This window comes from Heteronotia binoei, chromosome 1 (genome assembly GCF_032191835.1).
Source record: "Heteronotia binoei isolate CCM8104 ecotype False Entrance Well chromosome 1, APGP_CSIRO_Hbin_v1, whole genome shotgun sequence".
Taxonomy (NCBI): Eukaryota; Metazoa; Chordata; class Lepidosauria; order Squamata; family Gekkonidae; genus Heteronotia; species Heteronotia binoei.
In genome coordinates, this window is record NC_083223.1 from 195490743 (window position 1) to 195515226 (window position 24484).

The 24484-nt window shown below is 38.8% G+C and overlaps 3 protein-coding genes across 4 annotated transcripts in view; 2 read left to right on the forward strand and 1 right to left on the reverse strand.

The window, feature by feature from the left end:
• Positions 1-6419, forward strand: part of WDR26 (WD repeat domain 26) — a 46618-nt gene extending 40199 nt beyond the window's left edge. The window contains exon 14 of the mRNA XM_060246000.1: positions 1936-6419. Coding sequence (XP_060101983.1) covers positions 1936-1961 — 26 coding nt within the window. The 3' untranslated portion in view covers positions 1962-6419. The remainder of the gene's footprint in view (positions 1-1935) is intronic.
• A 3150-nt stretch (positions 6420-9569) lies between these two features.
• Positions 9570-20676, reverse strand: CNIH4 (cornichon family AMPA receptor auxiliary protein 4). The gene is made up of 5 exons (XM_060245970.1): positions 20063-20676; positions 13385-13453; positions 11702-11814; positions 11114-11254; positions 9570-9777 (listed from the first exon to the last, which is right to left on the reverse strand). Exons 1-5 carry the CDS (start codon positions 20129-20131, stop codon positions 9750-9752), a joined length of 420 nt encoding a protein of 139 aa, XP_060101953.1. The 5' UTR covers positions 20132-20676; the 3' UTR covers positions 9570-9749.
• NVL (nuclear VCP like) overlaps positions 20228-24484 on the forward strand; it is a 125164-nt gene continuing 120907 nt past the window's right edge. The window contains exons 1-2 of one of the 2 annotated variants that reach the window (XM_060245944.1): positions 20228-20816; positions 22760-22833. In XM_060245944.1, the coding sequence (XP_060101927.1) occupies positions 20754-20816; positions 22760-22833 (137 nt within the window). In that variant the 5' untranslated portion in view covers positions 20228-20753. The remainder of the gene's footprint in view (positions 20817-22759; positions 22834-24484) is intronic. The other variant, XM_060245955.1, reaches the window with a different exon arrangement.

Here is a 24484-nt window from a genome sequence, read left to right on the forward strand (position 1 = left end):
AGCAATGACCAAGCTACATGAACATATGATATGACTGTGCATTCAGGATGCTCAGTCCTATCCTTGTATGTTTACAGGAAAAAAGTATTTGGTTGTCGGCTGTTAGTATATTGTGAACTAGCTGGGAGAGTAGCTTGATGAGTTAAAGGAAGAGCTGATACCTTTATGATAGATCCAAGTGGGCAGCCTTGTTGGTCTGAAGCAGTAGAACAAAGTAGGAGTCAAGTGTACCTTTAAGACCAACAAAGTTTTATTCAGAACGTAAGCTTTCATGTGCTCCAAGCACACTTCATCAGATGAGGAATCAGGCACAGTGAACAGAGCTACATATAGCTGGAAGGCTGGTAGGTTTAGAATGCAAATGGTACAAATTTAAGATCCAATGACGGAATAGTAAAATTAACATATTGAGCAAACCTTTGATCTGGGTAGCAGGAGTATGAGAAAGCAATAAAACAGTAATATGTCAAAATGTGAGAATGTCTGTCAATTGCTCTATTATATAAGCCTGGGTCAAAAAGAGGGCATTACTTTCTCATAAGTTTTTCCATCCACCTAATTTACCTTTTAATATGTAACATACATGTAGTTTGCCATTAGAAGAAAAATATATAGTGGAAGATGGGTTTAGTATATATAATGAGATAAACAGATAAAAGGTTTGCTCAATTCGTTAATTTTACTATTTCGTCATTGGATCTTAAATTTGTACCATTTTGCATTCTAAACCATTGCCTACCAGCTATATGTAGCTCTGTTCACTGTGCCTGATTCCTCGTCTGATGAAGTGTGCTTGGAGCACATGAAAGCTTACGTTCTGAATAAAACTTCATTGGTCTTAAAGGTGAACTTGACTCCTACTTTGTTCTGATATCTTTATGTGAGAGGGAATGATGCCTCCTTGTGGCTTGAGCTGATGCGGCGTTTGACAGGCAGACCGAAACCCTTAAAAATCATACACTGTTGTGCATGGAAAGACTGCTGCCCCTCAATTTGTTGAAGGTGAAATAAAGAAAGAACAAAAAGTAAAGCTTAATTTTAAAGAGTGATGAAACAGCTCATGTGCAGTTGTTTTGGATAGGAAATTGGCATCTTTTATTGTTTGCTAATTGAAATACTTGTTATGTACTGAAGCAATTCAAGGTAAACAAATTACAATGCTTATTATGTAATCAGAATGTGTATGTGTTCTCAATATGTCTTAGTTTAAAATGACAAATCTGAATTCTGGTTCTGGAATGAACTTTTGAAACCTATGCTAATATAGTAGCTCTCCTATCTTGAAATGGGAGAGTATCTTGCTTATTTTGTTAATTGCAGATATATCCATTACATGGAAGAAGTGAGCTTGAATAACTAGAGCAAACCAGAATTTTAATTTTCAATTACCTCTTAGATTTCATGTGGAACCTTACTGCCTCTGGCACTTCTAAAATCAACCCTATTTGGCATTCTGAAACAGAAAAGTCCTATCTAGGTACTAGTCCATGCATTAGGGAACATATCTCTTTTGTCACTGGCTGATATACTTTTTCCTGAAAAAAGTTTTTTAAAAAGGAATAAAAAGATCACCATCACTATTAGAAATTGACTTACAACAAATCCTTTGCCCAGAAAACAGTTTTTCCATTAATTACTGTATATTCTCAGTTTGAAATACAAAACTCTGTTGCCTGCTCACAATCCTCATATACTGTATAGCTTCCAAGAGCTGCAAAATCAGTATATAAAGATTGCAGTTTCTGCTGGACAGACTAATTTAGTAATACATTGACTGTAAATTCACTGTTAAGGTACTGAGAATAGGTTTCTTAATTTGTTTTTAAAGTGCATGCCCTACATAAATATGAATATATATTTTTGTATTGTGGCTGAGATTAAAATTTATTATTAAATCCTTAATATTTTTTCTCTTTACATTCCATCTCCCCTTAGAGGAATGCAGTAGCATGGATAGTTGATGGTGAACTTGGAGCAGACGACTTCCGTTTAACTTAAATTTAGTCGTATTTTAAATGGCTTGGGATTTGGTGCAAACAAACATGATTGATAGCTGGACAGACATGCTCGTCATGAAAAAAAAAAAGAACCATTTCTGAAGCCCGACTGGGGCCAAACATTGTACCACCTTGCTTCATAGTAAACAGTTGAAATGAAGCACGTCGTTAGAACGTTGTTGGACACCATGTTGAAGTAACCCCCCATCGGTTGTGAAGAACTGTGCTACATTCAGGCTAACCATTGAAGTCCGTATATACATTTTTCCCTTCTGCCATTTTGTCAGGCAGATTACTGTTCTTGTTGCTCTTCTGTGTAATGAAGTTTAAATGCTTGTTTGGAAAACCTTTTTATTTAACAGTTTAGAAGGCTTGATAGAAAGAGTGCTTTAGTCTGAAGAGTACATGTTGGATAGGAAAGTATTTCCTTCTCTTGTTTCTCTGAGTCTCTCTCCGCCTTATTTAGCTTGAGATCTTTGCAGCTTGGTTCATGGATTCTAGCCTTGCCCATTGCGCAGTATATCTACACCCAGATGTTAAACCAGTGAACGACATGAAAAGCACTCTCAGTATCACACTTGACAAAAGGTTTTGTACTTTTCACATAGCTTGTTGTCCCATAAATGGGTTAACAGCACAATTTTTTTTAAACAAAGTAAATTATTTATAGCATTAAAATAACTTCATTTGTATACATTTGGAACATAAACCAGCTTAAAAGTGTCATCTACAAGTAAATGCAGTATAACTGGTGCTCCCCTGGAGTGTTGTGTAAGACCATTTGGCTGGCAGGAGTTTTACAGATTATATGAAGTATTATTTTAAAAAAGAAACCTTGTTTACCACCATAAAAATTGAGAGTTTTCATAATCACCAACTAAAGAAGTACAATGTATTTTCTGAAGTTAATAAATGAAAATTTCAAATTGGCTTTAACTTGTGCAATGATTCTTATTTAAAGTTCTAGAATGAGGGCAGTACATGTAACATTATCTTTAAAAATTAGTGAGATGAGCATCTCTTTTTAAAAACTGATGCATACATTGTACAAGCCTTCCATATTGTCCGCTGGCCAGGGCCTTTTTTGAGATAGTGCCATCCATCACCTGGCACTAGGAATGGCTCCTTGACTTTCTTTGTGCAAGAAAGAAAAAACCCTAGTTTGTGTAAAAGAAACCTAGTTTGCTGTCTGCTCTGTTGACTTCAGAATAGATTTGACTTCCCCCTTGGTTGAAGGATTAAAATGGCACTTAAGGTCACTCTCAAGTTTAAAACTATAACAGGAAAGAAAGCAGCTCATAATGAAAAGAACTATCAGTGTTCTTGTGAGACCAGATAAAATAGAGGTATATGGCTTTGGGAGAAGGAAGATCCAGGATTGGAAGGAAATTTGTTTGTATTTGTGCATATTTATTTTAAATGCACAGATTCTGTGATGAGGAATAAAGAGTGGCCACTGCACTAGTGTGTATCCCTTAACTCAGATTTGCTTTCGTTTTCCTTCAGAGCCTTTTGATTTGATGACAAATATCTGATTGACTCTTTAAACCAGAACAAGTGATATTCTATTAATTTAATACAGGCAATTCAGTTGTTTTATCTTCAAGACTTTTTGAACAAACAAAAATCACGATTTTAATAACCCAGTTCCTAAAACTGCATGTGAAGACTAGGTTTACTGAAAAATCTTTAAACAAAAGAATGCCTTCCTCTTGGGTCCTAGAATGGCTTTGGGAGCAGCAAATAATTGTATGTCTATTTGTGAGCTCCCTTAAGCCATTTCAACTTATTTTATGAAAATTTCTTTGTCTGTTCACATGTAACCTCTTAATTTGACATTAAGATTTTTTATTATTGGCTTTTATAGTCTACTTTTCAGCCTGTATGAAAATATTTGCAGATATTCCCATTCTGTATGCTAAGACTTTATACCTGTGTTTTTGACATAGTGCTAGAACTGCTTGCTAACACACATATCTTGAGGAGTTTAGAGAGCAAGTCAGGGACAAAATCTAATATGCATAAATAATCAGTTTAATTTGCATTCTCTGATTTCTGTGGGCATTTTAGTCTGAGGCTTGTAGTTACAGTTGTCTACGTAGGCCCTCTACAAACTTTTGAGCCTCTTGCTTTCTTATCTTCAAAATGCTTTATACCAGATGGAACTAATTTGAGAGCACCAGAATGAACTCATGCTTTCCTCCCATATTAAGGAACTCGTGAATTTAAAAGGAATCAAAAGCACTTCATAATAAATGAGAAGCATGGGTTTCAAGAGATCCGCTTATAATAAAATTAGTTTTATAATATAAGCTATGCAACTTTAAATGCAAGAGCTTCAGATGGGGTAGGATAATTGAGCTGCCAGATGGACACTCATCACTGGCGTAAGAAAACACACTGAATCAAATGAAACCAAGTCAACACTTTCTTGCTGTAATAATAACTGATCTGTTTGAGACATAGATGAGCAGCCTAATTCTTACAGATTTATTTCTAATGTGTGAATTGATAAAAAGCGCCACTACCATATTTTAAAAAAAAACCAAAGCTAGACAGTAGTGGAAGTTGTAGACGAGAAGATGAGGAATAGGTATATCTGCAACATTCACTTTCATATATTATTAAAAAGGCTGCTGTACGCAGTAAAGGCTGGAGCAATCACTAATAGCTGGCCATATTGTACCCTGGACAGAAAAGGTGTTATATGTGAAGGAGATAAACATAGTTCACATTTTGCCTTAGGTTTTTGCACCCTTGTACTCCAAAGTATGCACACTGGCTATAAATCACTACAATACCTTTACCACAGTGCTTCAGGGCTGATCAGGTAAGTTTATTTAAAAAGGAGCACAAAAGAGGAAATGGGATTTAATTTTTATGCTGCCCTTAAAAATAAGTCTTGTAAATGTGTGACTTAGTTCCTTTGCCATTTTTTAATTTATTAAGTTTCCTCATTAAAGTTTAGTTTGAAACAGAATGCAAAAGACAAATTTTAATGTGAAGTCACATAATAGTACCCAAGTTTTGCCAACAAACATGGTCTGGCTTCCAAGCAGGTATTGTTGAATGTAATTAATCTGATAGTAGATTTTGAGTGCCATCTTAAATAAAATCTCCCACCCCAAACAATAAAGAAGGCTTTAAGTTGAAATGTTTTCTCATAAACCAGTTATATGCTGGCAATACATATGTATATGGGGAAGGGGAGTTGTAAAGATTATTATTTTTTTTTTGTTAACAGCAGAAGAATGTCTAGTTTGTAATTTTGGGGTAGAAAGGGAAAATGAAACCATTTCTAGTAAGACTTGATGCCCTTTGTCAATACCCCAAAGCACACAAGTTGCCTCAATTTGATACATTTCAAGCAAGCAGTTTAAACAAGTAAAAATCCTGTATATGATCAAAATGTATATTACATTGGCTCGAGTCCATTTTCAGCTGCCATAGAACAAATTGCTTATTTGACAATTAGTAGAATTTTGGAAACACTTTGACACTTTTTGAACAGGGTGGACTTAATTAATTTGTGCAGTGTTGTCTGCAGTAGCTGCTCTAGTTGCTGGAACACAAAGTAGAAACCCATTTCCTGCTTGCTGAACCAGATTATCTGGATCCAGCAAAATTGTGTGTGTGTGTGTGTGTGTACGGTATGAACGTGTGTGCGTGAAACACAACGTCATGGAACCAATTGTTTTAGGTACATGTCATGTTTTACTGCATACTTTAAGTCATGTATGTATGTGAAGTGTCCTGACTTTAAGATTTTGGTTAATACCAATATATTTTTATAAATTTGAAATTTAGTGTGCCCCATCTTTTAAGTGTTTCATTGTTAGGATAAATGTACTAGATTTAATTCTTAACACTTCTTGGCACAGATGGAAAAAGTTTATTGGCTCCTTGAAAATGTATGAGGAAGAAACAAGCTGTAGAGATCAAGAAAAGAACTTTTGTTGTTCTCAAATTTCTAAATTGTCAAGATTTATATGGAGTTGTGGTGGAACTAGTTAACACTTAGAGCTTTTGGTATGTAATGACTATTTGCTATGGACTGATATTAAATGTTTCAAAGGATTGCATTCTTAAACTTTCTGGATTTTTGTTACTCTCCTCTTGGATTATATTAAGTAGTTTAAATATTTCTTTACTATATAACATTAAAACATAAGAAATTTGGGTCTCCATATTTATTTTCACTTGTTTAACTAATTATTTACAAAACACCTTAACTTTTTTATTTTATAAATATGTAGTATATTAAACATATCTTTAAAATGTTCAGTTCCAACAAAATTCCTGATTTTTGCTTTTATTGGGGGGTTTTTAAAAAAATTACACTTTTCCATGTTGGTGCATAGCACTTAACAAATATTTGTATTCCCTTTCTTTCCAATTCAATAAACAGAATGAATAACTGGACTTGAATAGTTCTTAGCTTTTTGAGCTTCAGTACTATAGCTGCCCTCTGAATTTGTTTCATAGGGGTAGAAAGGAGCAGATGTTTTAGTCCGAGGCCTCAAGACAATGGTTTGTATCCCTTATCAGAGAAGTCGGTCTAAGCTATGGGTAGCAAGCATCTATTCTGTATCACTCCTGGATAAATGTACCTGTGATCCCATTTATCATTTATAATAATCTCCCCCGACACACCTGCTTTCTGTGCTAACTACCGGTGCCCAAAACCAGGGCCACTTAGCTTGTATTTACCAGCCATGTACTTAATCACTCAGGCTTTACAATCCTAGATAGATAGGCATTGGTCAGAACATTTTTACCTGTTACTTAGGTGTTGTTGAGCTCTAGGAAGCTTGATTTGCTGCAAGTTATGCACCTCTCATTTTAGACTCAAAACTCACAGCAGAGGGAATTCAATGTTATAGTTATATAGTGTTCTATTACAACATACTGAATTTGAATTGGCAGTGGTACTGCTGCCAGAAAGTAGTCTTCCTGCCTCACATGTACATGTAGAGCTAGTCATATGTAGCAGCTGGTACTATGATGTAGATATAAGAGGCAAATACATGCATGCTGAGTCAACTAATGGTCACAGGTGTCATTGCTTGTACCTTTAAAATCTATGTAAATAGAAAGTGCTGGTTGGCCCCTTTGGTTTGTTTTTTGTGGTTTGCCAGGTGCTGACTCGATTCCTAGGCAACACCTGGGGATGGACTTCTGGGAGGCCTAGAAACACCCATAGGAATTGTCCATAGCTTGATTGGTAGCTCTGGAAGCCAGTCATGGAGCTCCCATTCTGCAGCAAGAATGCTCAAAAACTTTCTAGAGCTTGCAGAGCCTTTGTCATCTTCCAGACCTCTTAGAGGACAAGAAACATGCTACAAGACTGGCGGAGTCTTGTGAATGAGCAACCCACATTCTGGGTGGGGGATACACTTCTGGGTAGCAATGTGTGTGAACAAGATCTTGGGGTATGGTTGGACTGTAAATTAAATATAAGCAGCCAGTGTGATGCAGTGATAAAAAGGTAAATGCAATCTTGGGTGTATCAATAGATGCATAATGTCCAAATCACAAGATACCATGGTCCCACTGTACACTGCATTGGTAAGGCCTCACCGAGAGTGTTGTCTGTACTGGAAGCCTCACTTCAAAAAAGATGTGGACAGAATGAAGCAGATGCAGAGGAGAGCAACAAGGATAATCAGGGGTCTGGAGACCAAGCCCTATGAGGAAAAGACTGATAGACTTGGGAATGTTCAGTTTGGAGAAGAGGTGGGGGGGCGTGATTGCTCTTTTGAAGTATTTGAAGGTCTGTCACTTAAGAGGACAGCAGGGAGCTGTTCCTGTTGGCAGCAGAGGAGAGGACTTGCAATAATAGATATAAATTAAAGGGGGAAGGAGGTACCAGCTGGATATCAGGAAAAACAATTTGATAGTAAGAGCTGTTCAGCTGTGGAATCAGCTACCCAGAGAGGCAGTGATCTCCTGGCAGTCTAATCGGTAGCTGGATAAACACTTGTCAGGGATGGTCTAGGGCTGATCCTGCATTGAGCAGGGGGTTGGACTAGATGGCCCCTTCCAACTATGATTCTATAACATTAAGTTGTTGTAAATGTGATCAAGTAGAATCCCACTAGAAGCATCAAGTAAGCTACAGTGAGTTTTTCAAATGAGAAAAGGGTTTTTTCCTTAACCCCCTTTAATATTCCAGACTAGCTTCTACTTCCTGCTGCCCTTTGTGGGCTTTAATTAGGCTTAATAGGTTTGGTTCCTCAGCTGGAGCTACTTCTATTAATAGCTTTAACATCTGTTCCAGTAGGAATTTATCTTCAATTATCACAATTATCTTATTCTAAATAATATATGACTAATAGCTCACATACAGCGAGCAGATATGTAAGAACTGTACTCGTTATCATATAAATTACCCTATAATTGTCGAAGTTCTCCCACCATGTCCGTATGTGTAGGATACAGCCAGCTCAAAAAAGACCAACTTTCTACCCTCATATAGGGAAACAGATAAATGTCCCCCTTGATTAGTGCGTAGTTTGCTTACCTCCTGGCTATGTTTCTTTCCTTTAAGGGCTTGTTTTCTTGGAATTTTTGTGCATACATTTAAACAACTTTTCAAGAAGTAGCCCCGTTTCAGCTGTGTTTTCATGACATTTTGTGTAACAACTGCATTAAGCAGTTTGCTATTTTAACTCTTAGCAGTCATTCGTTGCTTTTTTCCCAAGATGCTTTTTTCCAGCTCCATAATTCTTCTCTGCTGACTAGCTTATTGTAGATCAACTACACCTCACTAGTAATAACTAGCCCATAGCCTCTTGCTGAGTTGCAGAACATTAAAGTTTGCGAATTTAGAATGAAAGCTTATACCAACTTGAAAATACTGATTCTATCATATGGAGAGCCGGTTTGGTGTAGTGGTTAAGTGTGCGGACTCTTATCTGGGAGAACCGGGTTTGATTCCCCACTGCTCCACTTGCACCTGCTAGCATGGTCTTGGGTCAGCCATAGCTCTGGCAGAGGTTGTCCTTGAAAGGGCAGCTGCTGTGAGAGCCCTCTCCAGCCCCACCCACCTCACAGGGGACTGTTGTGGGGGAGGAAGGTAAAGAAGATTGTGAGCTGCTCTGAGACTCTTCGGAGTGGAGGGCGGGATATAAATCCAATATCATCTTCTATATGTATAGCAGAGGTTCTCTGAATTACCTATGTGTTGTTGATGTCCTTTCAACTGGAGACAGTGAAAGGTAAAGTGGAACTTCTTACAGAGAAAAGTGTGTGCTCCTTTACTTAGCACTAAAACCACTCAAATGAGCTGTCCATGCACAGAAGAGGATTGCTGAACTGTGGCCTGAACATTTCTCCTGTGAACATCAGGAGTTCATACTGATGTCCATAATTGCACTAACACAATTCAATAAAAAGTTCTGACAGAGGTAAATACAAGCTTTTTCAAGAAACAAAAATGTCTGAATGTCCATAACTTGATAGGGCAAGGAAGTTCCCCTAAAACTGGTGCTATTTTGAAGTTACAGATTTGAAATCAGTAAGTAGGAAAATGAACTACAGAGAACTCAATAGGTCCCAAAACAGTCATAATGGTTTTTTAAATATTTTAATATGTTAAAAAATACAGCAAAAATATTTTTGTTCAAAGAGGAAAAAATATACTGCATGATGACACTGGTCGAGGTTTACTTGAAAGCTGCACCTGATTCCACAATATTTCAATGGAGTGAGAATTAACAATTCAGCAACCATGATCCCTCCATTTTGACTTCAATCATTTATCAAAGCCAGGATCATACTGCAAGAAATAGGGTGAAAGCAGTACATGAACTAAGTACATAAAATATTACTTTAAACAGAACAAACCATCTTCTGGAACTTGCATCTTTAATACACTAACAATCAGCAGTAAAGTTGTTCAATTTCATTTTCATAAGTGAGTAGTATTGGACAAATTGAATTATTTGAATTATGCAAAGAATACATTCTTACCAATTTGCAGTCAAAATCAAATCATATGCAAGAGTCCCTCACTTACAACACTTAGAAAGCTATGATGGAAGCCCTCACACAATAACTGCTGCCACCATGTGACAAGCATGGTCATATGAATCCGTATACTTTACTGAACTTCGCAACAGCTTAAGAAAGATGTATTTTCAAATCAATAATATGCCTTTCTAGTTTGTTTAGATACTTCCAGGTTTTTGAATCTTGCCTGAATGAGCTGCTGTTAATTTATTTAATTAATTTATTTTATTTTGTGAATTTATAGTCCGCCCTTTTTCATACCAGGCTCAGGGGGGATTACAACATGAAACATTCCCAAGCACCACATAATGTGCTAAATTTAGCAGGGAAGAAGGGGGGCACTTTTAAAGGATGGAGATGGTCTGCAGCAGTGAACTGCGCCTTGGCACTTTAGTAGAGTGCAGCGCTCTTTACCCTCTCCTTATTAGTAACGAAGCAGGCACTCCCTGCAGCCACTCCATGGACTCTCTCAGCCAAATTAAGCTGTATTGGACACCATGTGAATACTCAATTTTAACAGAGGAGCTTCTGATTTCAAATGTGGAAAAAACGAGTCTCCCCAATTCAACCTAAATCCAGCTAAAACCAGGTAAGTGAAATGTTTATATCTCACCTTTCTCACTAACATTCAAGGTGAATTAAACAGTGTTAAGTCAATGCAATTAAGAAGATGAGGCATCTACTAAGCAATGCAGTAGGACACACTTATAGAAATTTGATGTGATATGTCAAACAATACAGTAAGGAGTTATCAAAAAAGGAAAAAATGCAGTAACAGTCAGATAGTACATACCATACACAGTGCCATAATTTACATTCTTGTTCTCTTTATAGAAGTGTCTTCCTGAGCTATATAGCTCTATTATCTTTCATTCACAAAACACGAGTGAAGGAACATGCAATTAAACTGAAAGATGGCTCATTTTAGGAAGAAAAACAAAATAGTATTTTAAAAGGAAGCATGCAAAATCCACTACTGCCAATTGCTACTGTAGCAAAAGATTCAGCAAAGCACAGAAGATAGCAGAACTGCAACAAGAAAGTCAGCACACTAACAGGAATGTTAATGATCACCTTCCCAAGTTCTAAGATATCAGACTTACCTGTAAAGGTACATGAAGAAGCAAAGGAGATGAAAGCCAAGCTTAATCATAGCCTCCTTCATATGAGATTTCAGTTGTCCTCGATTATGAATCTCTGTGGGGTCAAATACCCCCATGTTTCCACTAGGAACCATAATGTACCTGGAAGATTGAGAAAGTATTTTAGTACTAGTTGTGTGTTTGAATATAGACAAGATCTGAAACTCAACATGCTAACAATCTAACTAACCATACAAAAGGTACAAAGCAACAGGGTTGGAAAGAAGAGCATAGGAAAGTGGGGCCAGTGTGGAGGTGGAGGAGGCATCTAATAAGACTCAGGCTTGCAGCACTGGTTTGATGGCTGGGCACTTTCTTACAAAGTATTATGGCTGAAGGCACAAAGAGCAAGTGGGAGAGTGAAATAAAAGGACAGTTCAGCTAGAGGCAGAGAGAGAAAGAGGTCCTTGTATCTGGATTGGGGCCAGCAAGTATTAAGTTATAGTGAATATATAGTGGAAAAAAGCAAAGTTTCAAGTCATTCCACACCTGAAACACTTTAAAAAATAGCAATGTTTTAGAAAGACCCATGCCCCCAATGACCCTTACCTATATATATTCCAGGTTGCTACAGGTAAATTGAGAAGGAAGATGAACCAGTGCAGTGAAATAAGCATTAATACAGTGACAATGGTATGGCCAATCAATTCAGGGATCACCCACTAGAAGAGAGAACATTTTTGAAAAGTAAAATATTTTATTCTACATCCTAAATTATACCATTTTTCCTGAAAGCAGAAAAGTAAAATGTGCACAATGTTGTCCATTAATTATGAATAAGCAGCTCTTTATGACTTCTGTCAACTGATACTGTAACTGCCCGTATATATTTCAGAGTTGTCTTGCTGAAAGCTTGTGGGATTGCTCTTCCAAGGTACCAGAGGACCAGGCCTACTCTGCAAGATTTGGCCTTGCATTTGTGTAAATAACTTACGAACAGTTCTGCTGGCAGAAGATATCTGGAAACCTCTCCAAGTTCATGGTTGTGTGTATTCCATGACAGTATAGTTATTTAACATCTTGAATCTCTTTTTATAACCCCTTTCTGGGCATGAATAGGCTGACAAGAAATACCTCACACTTCTAGGTCAAACACCAATATTTCATTTGTACTAGCTCCAGACTTGGTTTCTTTCTGCCTTCCCTGATGTTTGAACAGTTTGTCAGCAGGTGTTCCCTGATAAAGGAAAAGGTTAGTCTTAAGATCCAGCTCTTATCGGGCTCCAAAAATCAAGAAGTCTTCACAAAAACAGCATGAATGCTTAAAAAAAACAACAACAAAAGAAATACTATCAGCCAAGAAAATCCAAACTGCATGCAAAGAGAAGCTGCTTTAAAACCATATAAAATGTTGCTGCTTGTTTGGTATGAATTCTAAATGCAGCCAGTTTGCTAATCATGAAGATACTTCTAAGTAAAGAGATTCCTGATGGTACTGATCTAAGCAAATGGGAAATAATTACATTTACTCTGGAAAACAAAGAAGAAACAAGGTACAAAAGGACTGCCTGCCGTGGGAGGTGAAGCTGGAAGGAGTAATCAGGATACAGAAAATCTACAAAGAGAGGGTTGATCAGATCACAGAAATCAACTGAAGAACATACTTGTTGTACAAAACAAAAGAGTTTGAAATGACAGAGGTGGGGCAATGAATGAGAAATAGTCTACAAAAGGCATGGAGCAAAGCAAAGACATATCAGATGGGTTATAATGAGACAATGAGACATTCCAGGAAAAAGATACAGTAATGAGAAGGAGGAATGAAGGCAGGGCTGATTATGAGCACTAAGGGAGACCTTACCCCTACCCAGACAACCCAAATTCTGACACTGGCCTCCAAAAGGGAATCAATAACTTAAATGGTTTTGTTTCTTTGAGCATTCTGAGTGGATGAAGCACAGCAGCTACATTCTGCAAAAGTTACAGTAGGGCAGTTGACAGAATTTAAACAGGACTGACAGTGTTAAGCATGGCTATAGGATCTAAGGCATGTATAACTGGGATTTGAGCCTGCTTCGGCAGGGAGGGCGGGATATAAATCCAAGGAATAAATAAATTTTTAAAAATCTAAGTCAGGATATAATAAATGTGCACCGTTAGCAGTGCAAAGCAGTCACACAAAAAACTCCATAAGAAGGGCACAATTCTAGCATTTCGTATTAACACATGTCACAATCTATCATTTCTCACTCTAGTGTTAAATTCTACCAGTTTTATAAAGAAAAAACTTACTTTATTTAATTTTGAGCAGCAAGATCTAGCATTAATGTAGTCACATTCCAAATCTGATAATGTAATTATCTGACAATCAAAATAAGGAATTATCAAACCTTGTCTCTTGACAGCTCTTCTCATATGACCATTTTACATAAAACCCAGAAACCCCCTAAAGCTCATGAATACAATTTTTGCTCCATAGAATTGAGAAGTGAAGTACATAGCAGTGTACAGAAGAATCCACTGTTCTAATAAGGTCTATTGCATTATGTGCCTTCAGTCTCTGTGAGAAAAGTGGACTATAAATACACAAAATAAGACATCCAGAAGCAGAAGACTATTTCAGAGGCCTCACTGGTTAGAGCACAATTTGTCAAAGCTAATGTGGGCATCCAGGCCTCAGAAAACTCCTGACAGAATCCTGGATAGTCAACCAAACAGCATGACAACAGCGACTAAAGCTGCTGGGACTAGTTAGAGCAATCACATTGGTTGCTAGACAAAAGCTCCAAACCTGAGTACAAGTCCTGACAACCATTACTGCAAAGGCTCCAATCAGCAGTGGTTGAATGAACATTGAGGATCCCAAGTATGGCCAGGATTTGCTATAGTTTAGTTGCCAAAACTGGTTAACTATACCAGCACAGAAGAATTGTGGATCAGGCCTCAGTTTCACATATCTTCTTATGCTTACTGGTTATGCTGAACATATATAGTGAATAAAAGCTCAAATCATGATCATACAATTAAATCTTACACTACTGCAGTGAGCCAACAGACATGCCCAGTCTTAGATTTCACTAGAATCCAGAGTTAAAAGGGACTCCCAAGGTCATCTAGTCCAACCCCCTGTAAGCAGGAAATTCACAAATACCTCCCCCTAAATTCACAGGATCTGCATTGCTGTCAGATGGCCATCTAGCCTCTGTTTAAAAACCTCCAAGGAAGGAGAGCCCACCAACTCCAGAGGAAGCCTGTTCCACTAAGGAACCTCTCTAACTGTCAGGAAGTTCTTCCTAATGTTGAGCCAGAAACTCTTCTGATTTAATTTCAACCCGATGAACATATGAAGCTGCCTTATACTGAATCAGACCCTTGGTCCATCAAAGTCAGTATTGTCTTCTCAGACTGGCAGTGGCTCTCCAGGGTCTCAAGCTGAGGCTTTTCACACCTATTTGCTTGGACCCTTTTTTGGAGATGCCGGGGATTGAACCTGGGACCTTCTGCTTCCCAAGCAGATGCTCTACCACTGAGCCACCGTCCTTCCCCTTCTGGGGCAACAAAAAACAATTCCACACCATCCTCCATATGACAGCCCTTCAAGTACTTGAAGATGGTGATCATATCATCTCAGCACCACCTTCTCTCCAGGCTAAACATACACAGCTCCTTCAATGTTTCCTCACAGGTCTTGGTCTCCAGACCCTTCCCCATCTTTGTTGCCCTCCTCTGGACACATTCCAGCTTGTCTATATCCTTCTTAAAATGTGATGCCCAAAACTGAACACAATACTCTAGGTGAGATCTAACCAGAGCAGAGTAAAGCAATACCATCACTTCACATGATCTGGACACTATACTTTTGTTAATACAGCCCAGAACTGCATTTGCCTTTTTAGCCACCTCATCACACTGTTGACTCATGTTCAGCATATGGTCCACTAGGACCCCTAGATCCTTTTTGCACAGACTACTGCCAAAAGAAGTCTTCCCCCATCCTATAACGATGCATTGGATTTTTTCTACCTAAATGCAGAACTTTACATTTATCCCTGTTAAATTTCATTTGATTGGTTTTAGCCCAGTTTTCCAGCCTGTCAAGATCATCTTGGATCCTGTTTCTGGCTTCTACTGTATTTGCAACCCCTCCTCATTTAGTATCATCTGCAAAAGTAATAAACATTCCCTCTATTGCTTCATCCAAATCATTTATAAAGATGTTGAACAAAACAGGTCCCAGGACAGATCCCTGAGGCATTCTACTTGTCACTCCAAGAGGATGAGGAACCATTCACAAATACTCTTTGGGTGTGATCTGTCAGCCAGTTACATATCCACTTAACAGTAACAGGATCCAAACATTTTACCAACTTGTCAACAAGGATATTATGTGGAACCTTATCAAAAGCCTTACTGAAGTCAAGCTAAACTATGTCTACAGCATTCCCCTGATCCAGCAAGGTAGTAACTTTTCAAAAAAAGAGATAAGGTTAGACTGACATGACTTGTTCTTGAGAAACCCATGCTGGCTCTTATTGCCATCCTTTCTAAATGTTCCAGGACTGTTTGATGATTTGTTCTAAAACTTTTCCAGGTATAGATGCCAAGCTGAGAGGTCGATAGTTACCTGGATCCTCCATTTTCCCTTTCTTGAAGATGAGGACAATATTAGCCCGCCTCCAATTTTCCAGCACCTCACCTGTTCTCCAAGAATTCTCAAAAATAATGACCAGAGGCTCAGAAATTACATTTGCAAGTTCTTTTAGTACCCTTAGATGAAGCTCATCTGCCCCTGATAACTTAGTTTTATTTAAAGAAACTAGGTGTTTATGTACTACCCCTATGGTGAGCCTAAATTGGAACTCCCTACCCTCATTATATGTTCTGTTTTTGCCATGTTGACCACCATCTGCCTCAGAAGAGAAGACTGAGGAAAAACAGGAATTGAACAGTTCTGCCCTCTCATCACCTGCTACAATTTCACTTTCCTGTCCCCACAATGGAACTACCATGCCCTTGATCTTTTTCTTACTTTGAAATAAGAACTCTTTTTTGGTTTTTTTAGCATCTTTTGCTAGCCTAAGCTCATACTGAGCTTTAGCTTTCCTAACACTTTCTCTACAAGCACTGGTTATTTGTTTATATTTATCCTTCCATTTCCTAAATGAGTCTCTTTTATTTCTCAAGTCTTCAGAAAGACAGAGAGCCAGTTTGGTATAGTAGTTAAGTGTGCGGACTGTTATCTGGAAGAACCAGGTTTGATTCCCCCCTCCTCCACTTGCACCTGCTAGCATGACCTTGGGTCAGCCATAGCTCTGGCAGAGGTTGTCCTTGAAAGGGCAGCTGCTGTGAGGGCCCTCTCCAGCCCCACCCACCTCACAGGGTGTCTGTTGTGGAGGAGGAAGGTAAAGGAGATTGTGAACCACTCTGAGACTTTTCGGAGTGGAGGGCGGGATATAAATCCAATATCATCATCTTCTTCTTGAAAGCTGTTTATGGAGCCACCTTGGCTTCTTGAGGATTCTCCCATTTTTTCTTCTCATAGGAATTCTGCAATTGTGTTTTTAATATTTTTCTTTTAAGAAACTCCTACCCCTCTTGAACCCCCTTCTTCCTAAGTATTTCTAACCATGAGATTTTACCCAGCATATTTCTAAGTTTGTCAAAGTTTGCCTTTCTGAAATCTAACCTATATGTCTGATTATGTACAACTTTTCCCTTTCCTAAGACTAAATTCCAAAATCACACGGTCACTACTGCCCAGGGTGCCCACTACTTCCATCCTATCAAACAGTTCTTCTTTGTCAGTAAAAATCAAGTCCAACATAGCAGATCCCCTTGTTTCCTTCTCCACTTTCTGGGAAAGGAAGTTGTCAACAAGACAAGTCAGGAATTTATTTGACCGTTTGTTTTTAGCAGGTTTGGACTTCCAACAGATGTCAGGTAGTTGAAATCTCCCATGACCACTATGTCCCTTCTCTTTGAGAACTTTGCAATCTGTTGTAGGAGTATTTCATCCAAGTCTTCTGCTCAGCTTGGTGGTCTATAGCAGACCCACACCATAATATCACTGTTACGTCTTACTCCTTTTATTTTTACCCAGAGACTTTCAACTGAGCTGCCATGCTCAGATTCACATATTTCCTCACAAGTATATACCTCCTTCACATATAATCCTCCGCCCTTCCTTATTTGTCTGTCCCTTTTAAATAAGTTGTAACCCTGAATCCTAATATTCCAATTACTGCCATGGTATATTACTGTAGTGCAGCAATACAAAGGCTATTATCAGTACCTACCATCCTCTCATGGAACCAATAGTTGGAGATCAGTACTCCTAACACACTCAACTTCAGTATTATCCCAGAGACATCCATGAGATTGACTTGTATGCTTAACAAACATTAAAGGATATATAGCTAGCATCATTACCTTACACTTGCATGACTTTTAAAAAATTATTCAACATTTTAGACATGCAAAACTTCTATACTGCACTAATAAGCAAAGACTTCCAGACAAGATGCTTAAAAATCCCACTGTTTTAACCAAGCTCTTGCTAAAATGCCTACATATTTTCCAGAAGAATACGAGAGAAGACGATAGCAATAAAATGCCTCAACACAAACAGAAGCTTATTCTCCTTTTAGAAACCGATTAGGCCTCAGTTCTTTACAAAAGCATGACAAAACAAAACCAGACAGGAATCTCAGCAGTAGGTAAACTTGAAATTCTTCAGTCTTTTAAAGACTCTTGAAAGTCCATGTTTGAACAAGTGCCCTTTGTATCCTATTAAATCATAAAACAGCCTTAAGTCACTATACAAACAGTAAAAGGAAGGTTTGATGATGATGTAATTAAGGCTATGCTCCTTGATATGCTTACTTGGAAGAAAGGTCCATTAAGGAGATTTCGTTTCAGTAAGGTTGTTCTAATGCCTCATAGCCTACCACTTTGTGCAGACAGTTTCCCTTCATTCTTCTCCTGCAGCCACAGAAAGATCATTCCCACAGTCTGCACAAAGCAACAGAAAATGGAAGGGGGCTGAGGAAGGAAATCAAGGAGGTAAAACCACTCCTTCTGTTCCACAAGTGCTGATCTACTGACAAAAGGGGCAGCAGCCCACCAACCTACACAGCTGTTCCTCAGCACGTATCCCATTACCCTAGGAACAATCTTCCTGGGATTCAGAAAGGACTGCCAGAATGGAAAGGAACATGAGAAAATTTCTCATGCACAGATAGATGGTTGGATAGTCGCTATTATTAGGCTGTAAGTTAGGAACAGAGCCCTGTGCTGCAGAGTGGTGAAGCTGCAGTAATGCAATCTGAGCTCTCTGCTCATGACCTGAGTTCAATCCCAGTAGAAGCTGGGTTCAGGCAGCCGGCTCAAGGTTGACTCAGCCTTCCATCCTTCTGAGGTTTGCAAAATGGATACTCAGCTTGCTGGGAGGAAAGTGTAGATGACTGGAAAAGGCAATGGCAAACCACCCTGTAAAAAGTCTGCCATGAAAATGTTGTGAAAGCAATGTCACCTCAGAGTTGGAAACAACTGGTGCTTGCACAGGGGACTACCTTTACCTTTAAGTCAGGAATTAGCAGGTTCAAAGACAGCAACCATTCATAGCTCACTCACATTTAAAACGAAAAAGATATAATTGCCTTTTAAAAAAGAAACTGAACTCCATAGTAAACTAAATCTCAGCAAACTAAATAATCTTGTTTTAATTTAGTTAAATTGCAAATTGTCTCTTACATTGCAAATTGCCTTTGATTAATTTTTATGGTTTTAATGAATTTAATATATGTTTTTATGGTTACCTGCCCTGAGTCTGCTTTGGCAGGATGGGTGGGATATATAAAGCCCAATAATAAAAGAAATATTGCATAATGAGCTTTCCCCAAACCTCATAACAAAATTAACACATAATGCACAACTAGTAGGAGCCTTGTAGCACCTGAAGACAACAGAGCTTTTGTACCACAAATGCTAAAGCAATGCAATCCTATGCAGTTACTCAATTCTAATCCTACTGAAATTAGTGATCTTAGACTGGAGTAACTCTGCATAATCTATCATACAACAACATCCCTTTTTAATTTTTACTACAACAGAAGTCCTGCTCTAGAAATTACAGTACACAACTATACCCAAACACAATTCAGACACAATTTTTAGGACTGTTGGTTACATTATGTGTTATGCAGGAAACACTACAGCAAAGCTTATCTCGGCTTTGCTAGCAGTGTCCTGCAGGGTCAGATCAGAAGCCATGTAGTCCAGCAACGTGTTTCACACAACACCCAACCAGTTACTCTGGAGGGCCAGCAACAGGGCATAGAGGCCAAGGCCTTCCTCTACTATTGCCTCTTGGCACTGGTACTGAGGTTTATTGCCTCTGAATATGGAAATTCCTTCTACTCACCACTGATGATCCTATCTGTTAAAGCCATCTCTACTTCCACCACCGGAAAATCCCACCGTTTAGTTATGCATTGAGTAATTCTTTTTGTCTGTCCTACTTACCACCAACTCCACTGAGTGCCCCAAATTACGGGGGGGGGGGGGGGGGGACACCCTTCTATCCATTTTCTCTCTACCTCATGCATAATTTTATAAAGTTATATCACATTACCTGATAGTCACTTTTTTCTAGACTGAAAAGTCCCAGAATAATAGGAAAGATGCTCCCACCCGTTGGGTCCTCTTTTATACTTTTTTCGAACTCTACAACAACCTTCTTGAGACTCAGCGACTAGAATTGTACGCTGCAATACCAACTGAGGTCGGGCAACTATTAAATGGCACTTGCTCTGAGCCAGGCCACCCGCAGGGCCCCTGCCCGTTTCGCCCCCACAACGTTCCTTCTTCCTCCTCTCTCCCACTTACCCGCCCACCACCTCAGAACCAGAAGGAGCCTTGCCCAGTTCCCCCCTCTCCCCAGGCCCTCCCGCAAAACAAACTGGAGGATACGAAATAAACGGAAAGGAAAATCAGAGCACAGCAGTCTATGAGCGAAAAAATGAACACCACCGACTCCATCCTGCCTCTGCTATCCTACTCGGCCACCATACACCACCACACCTACTCTTCCCTTCACAGCCACCGTACCACTACCTCCCTCCTCTAGTTTTCGGTTCCTGTTTTGAATCCACGCACACCATGCCGCTGACAATTAACTTGCACTGCATGTTGGGACTTGTAGTCTTCTTTATTGCGGGCTGTAATCCTTCAGTTTAGAGAGATATGAAATGTTCGACTACTGGGAAAGCATCAAAGGCACCCAATCGGTCTCCTCGGGACTATAAAGAGCAAGTTGCGGGGAGTTTAGTAACGGGAGAGAAAAGCGGCAGGGAGAGGTGACTTCAGAAGATGGCCCAATGATGACGTCTCGGGATTGGACTCGCCAGTTCATTAGGTGGCTAAAGAAATGCCTACATGGAAGTGCCTAATCTTCTCCCTTTTCCTGCTTTTTCCTCTCCTGGGATAGGGGAATTTTGAAGCTGTCGTCTTTAGAGACCCAGTCTCGGTGCTCCATAGAGTCACAACTCCTCGGAGAGTGTTAAGCCGCTTGGTAGATAGCTTTGGTTCTGGCCTTTTCAGCGCAGGAAGGCGGAGCCTCGCTTTTAGTTGAGGGGCGGAATTCGGAGTGTGGGGAGCTGCCATGCGGAATCGGGGAGGAAGCCACCCGGTGGGAGATCCGAGGCTGAAGCAGCGGGTTAAGCAGGTGCCGCCTTCCTTCCCTGCAGTTTCCTTGAGCCTTCTGAAAGATCCGATGTGGTTCTAGTCAAGGTCCACCAGCGCTGAGCCCCGAGATGGGGGGGGGGGGGCGTCTAAGTCTATTATAGCACGCATCTGGTATGAAGTGGGGTTTGGTTATATGGTGAGCCATTGTAACTTGCAGAGCAGCTGATGTATCTTTGGACTAAGCCTGTGGAATAAATTTTATAGCCTGGACTTTGCCGGGTTAGCTTGGAAAATTATTTATTTAATAGATTATTTCTGCTCTGCCTTTGTTCCCAATGGGGACAGCAAAGCAGCTTACATCGTTCTCCTCTCCTCCTTTTTATCCTCACGACAATCCTGTGAGGTAGTTTAGGCTGAGAGTGTGTGACTGGCTTCCATGACCTGAGTAGGGATTGGAACGTAGGTCTCCCAGACACTCTTAACCATTGCATCACACTGGCTCTCTAATTTTATTTATTTATTTATTTATATTTACATTTATATCCCGCCCTCCCCGCCTAGGCGGCTCAGGGCGGCTAACAACATTTCACATATTTAACAAAGATAAAACTTTAAAATTTAACAATTTAACAGGATTTTCTTACCCATAAGTGTTTGTTGGATTCAGGCACAGGCAGTCTAACCCTATACAGGCTTTCTCAGAAGGCTAACGAAACTATCCTAAGAAGAGTGATACCTTGAAATCATTTATCTTAAATAGATTAACAAAGATGAAACACTGTTTAGGATGGTACTGTAAATCTCATCCCAGCCACGGACTCATTAGCTAGCTTAAACAAGCCCTCATTTTTGTCCTTAGTCTTTCATCTGCAATATAGGGATGATAACACTGGCCTCTTACAGGGCTTTTGCAAGGATTACTTTGATAATGCATGTGAATGGAACTGAGCTCTGAAAGCACTATACGATTGCTAAGTATTAAAGAAATACTTATGAAATCAGATACCATTGAATACACAGGAAGTCTCACAGGTAAATCATATGAAAATGAATTTGCTTAGGATGCACCTAACTGTGGCAGTATTGCTTTTTAAAAATGTATCTGTTCTGTAATACAGGTACCATTTATATATCAGTTTGTTGGGAACCTACTTACAGTAAAAAAAGACAACATCTGAAGTTGGTTTGGATGTCCTGGAGTTTGATGAATTCAGAAATTTCAAGTAAAATAGGAGTATCTTGTACAAAAATCCACAAGTCAGTTGTAAGAATGTGCATCTTTGCAGTAAAATAGACTTAAGTGTAATTACTCCTGTGTGATATTGCATGCTACATAAGAAGAGGAAGATTGGATTTATACCCCACCCTTCACTCTTGAGTTTCAGAGTGGCTTACAATCTCCCTTCCCTGCAACAACCACCCTGTGAGGTAGGTGGAACTGAGAGAGCTGTGCCAAGAACTGCCCTTATAGAACAGCTCTGAAAGGACGTGTGACTGACTGAAGGTCACACCAATAGGTGCATGTGGAAGAGCAGGGAATCAACCCAGTTCTCACAGATAAGAGTCTGCAGACTTAACCACTACATCAACTGGAATTTTGGTACTTGTTGAATTACCATAATGTACAAAAAAATTCTTCCATCATTAATAAGAGTTGGCAAACTGTTTGGGTTCTGAGTGTAGAAACTCTCAATTAAAAACTTGCTTTAACCTTTGATATGTAATTCTGATCTAAATTACAGCACTGTTGTGTGTATTACCAAAAAACTGAAGCAACTTAAACACTTGAAAAAAGAGTTAAATTTTGTTGTTAGTTGCTGCTCCTGAGGAATTCATCCATTTATTTTTGTATAGCTGTTCAAACACTAGTGCAGGAACCTTTAGGGATATTAGTTTTTCCTTTGATTGATAACTTTTACATACATATAACTTCTGTAGAAGCTAAACATTTTATAACTAGTGTTTAATGTGTTCATTTTACAGTACTTGAGCAGTAATAAATGTGGTCAGTATGTTGATATTGGAATTTTAGCAGCTGATCTGCAGAAAACATACAGGTGAGTAAAGGGTTTCACATTTTTCTTGGAGACAGACGCCATAACTAACAGAAAATAATAAATTTTGACACCATTGTTATATTCAAGGAATTAAATCCAGTGCAGACCATGAGCATTTTCAGAAGTCAAGAGGCGGGGAGGGAAGACTCCTCTTCTAATTGTTGAATGAAAACTAATCTGCTTTTCCCTAATCTTACTATCTTGTGTAATACATAGAACCGTACATTATGTGATGCTACACAATTACCAATTTAAAATAATTATATACAGTGCATCGTTTGAGACTGCAGTTTAAAAGGAAAGGGTGGGAGAGTGACAAGTCCATGACCTGGTTTTTTGCTGAAAATTGACACACGTGCACATACTATGCATTTGGCTTACAGTGGAAAATTTAAGAATTTTCTACAAAAGAGGTAGAAACGTTTTGAGACTGGTGATTTTTTATTGGGAGACAGTACAAGAGAAAGGTGTTAAGACATCAGCTTCTTCTTTTGGATCTCAGCCGCAATGGTTGCATGGTATAAAATTTAAGGATCATTAGACTTCACATAATGTGCAGTTAACACCTTCAGAAAATTAAACTCAAGAATCTGTGACAAAATACTAATAAAGTTCTGGAGCACAAGTAGTTTGTATCAGGCACAGAGAGGGCATGAACATAAGTCACGTGCCCCCAAAAGCCACTTGGACTTGTGCATGGGTACAGGCCAGGCAAGGAAGAAAACAGAGATTCTGTTGGGTCCCACTGCAGTTTCTTGTGTGTTGTCATTTATGCCAACAATAGAGATGTAAAATTTCCAAAAAGTTTGAAGCCTCAGGAAAAACTTGAAATGTATGCAGTACTTTTCTGTGAAGCCTAAATTTCTTTGACTGATTTAACAACATACAATGCAATGTTTATAGCCTAGTTAGCATATAAAACTGTTCTATCTGGCATATTTATGGAACTAAAAAGTATAAATATCATAATTTACTGTAAGACACATTGCAAGCCTGCCAGTACTTGAGAAGGCATTGCAAACTGCTACATTCTTATACCTTTAATTTTTGCCATCTGAGAGTTAAGAAAAGAAAATTGAAGGTACAAAAGAAGTTCTGTAGGAAGCAAAAAAATGTTTGGACAGAAACATTCTTATGCAGTCACAATAGCTATCTGCATATTTCCATATTAAGGCAAACTTTGTAAAATGGAAACAAAGCTGAACACACTTTAATTATGTGTTGATAAACACATGAATTGTTTGCAATATTATTTGTATTTAAGCAAAATATTATTGAAAGTATGTTAGTATAAAGAAATTAGATTCTTTAATGCTGTAGATTGTCTCTAAGAAAAATTTTCATAGTACATATTTTGAGTAAAGCCTTGTCTCACTTATTTCAAAAGGAAAAGAACCATTTGTGTTGGGTTTTTTTGAGCATCCTTCCAGATTTCCCAGTTTTTCCATAAGAAAAATGGGGGCGGGATGGGTGAAAACCCATGCTTTCAGAAGCATTTCACTTTTTCTGAAAGAGAAAAAAATATTTCATAGGATTTTTCCTGCAGTGCTCTTCAGTGGGGGGGAAGTTCAGAGGAAAAGCAGAAAGTTGTGTGTGCTTAATTAGACTGTTCTGTTGTTGTTTTCCCTTGGCCCTTCATATGTCTAGTCAA

Bases quoted from the DNA above. Each gene is read 5' to 3' on its own strand.
- CNIH4 (XM_060245970.1), bottom strand. From the start codon at position 20,131: ATGGAGTCGGTGGTGTTCATTTTTTCGCTCATAGACTGCTGTGCTCTG. The intron at 13,454-20,062 runs GTATCCTCCAGT...TTTGATTGTCAG, and splicing joins TTTTCCTTTCCGTTTATTTC to ATAATTACATTATCAGATTT. The intron at 11,815-13,384 runs GTAAGTTTTTTC...TCTCTCTTCTAG, and splicing joins GCTGCTCAAAATTAAATAAA to TGGGTGATCCCTGAATTGAT.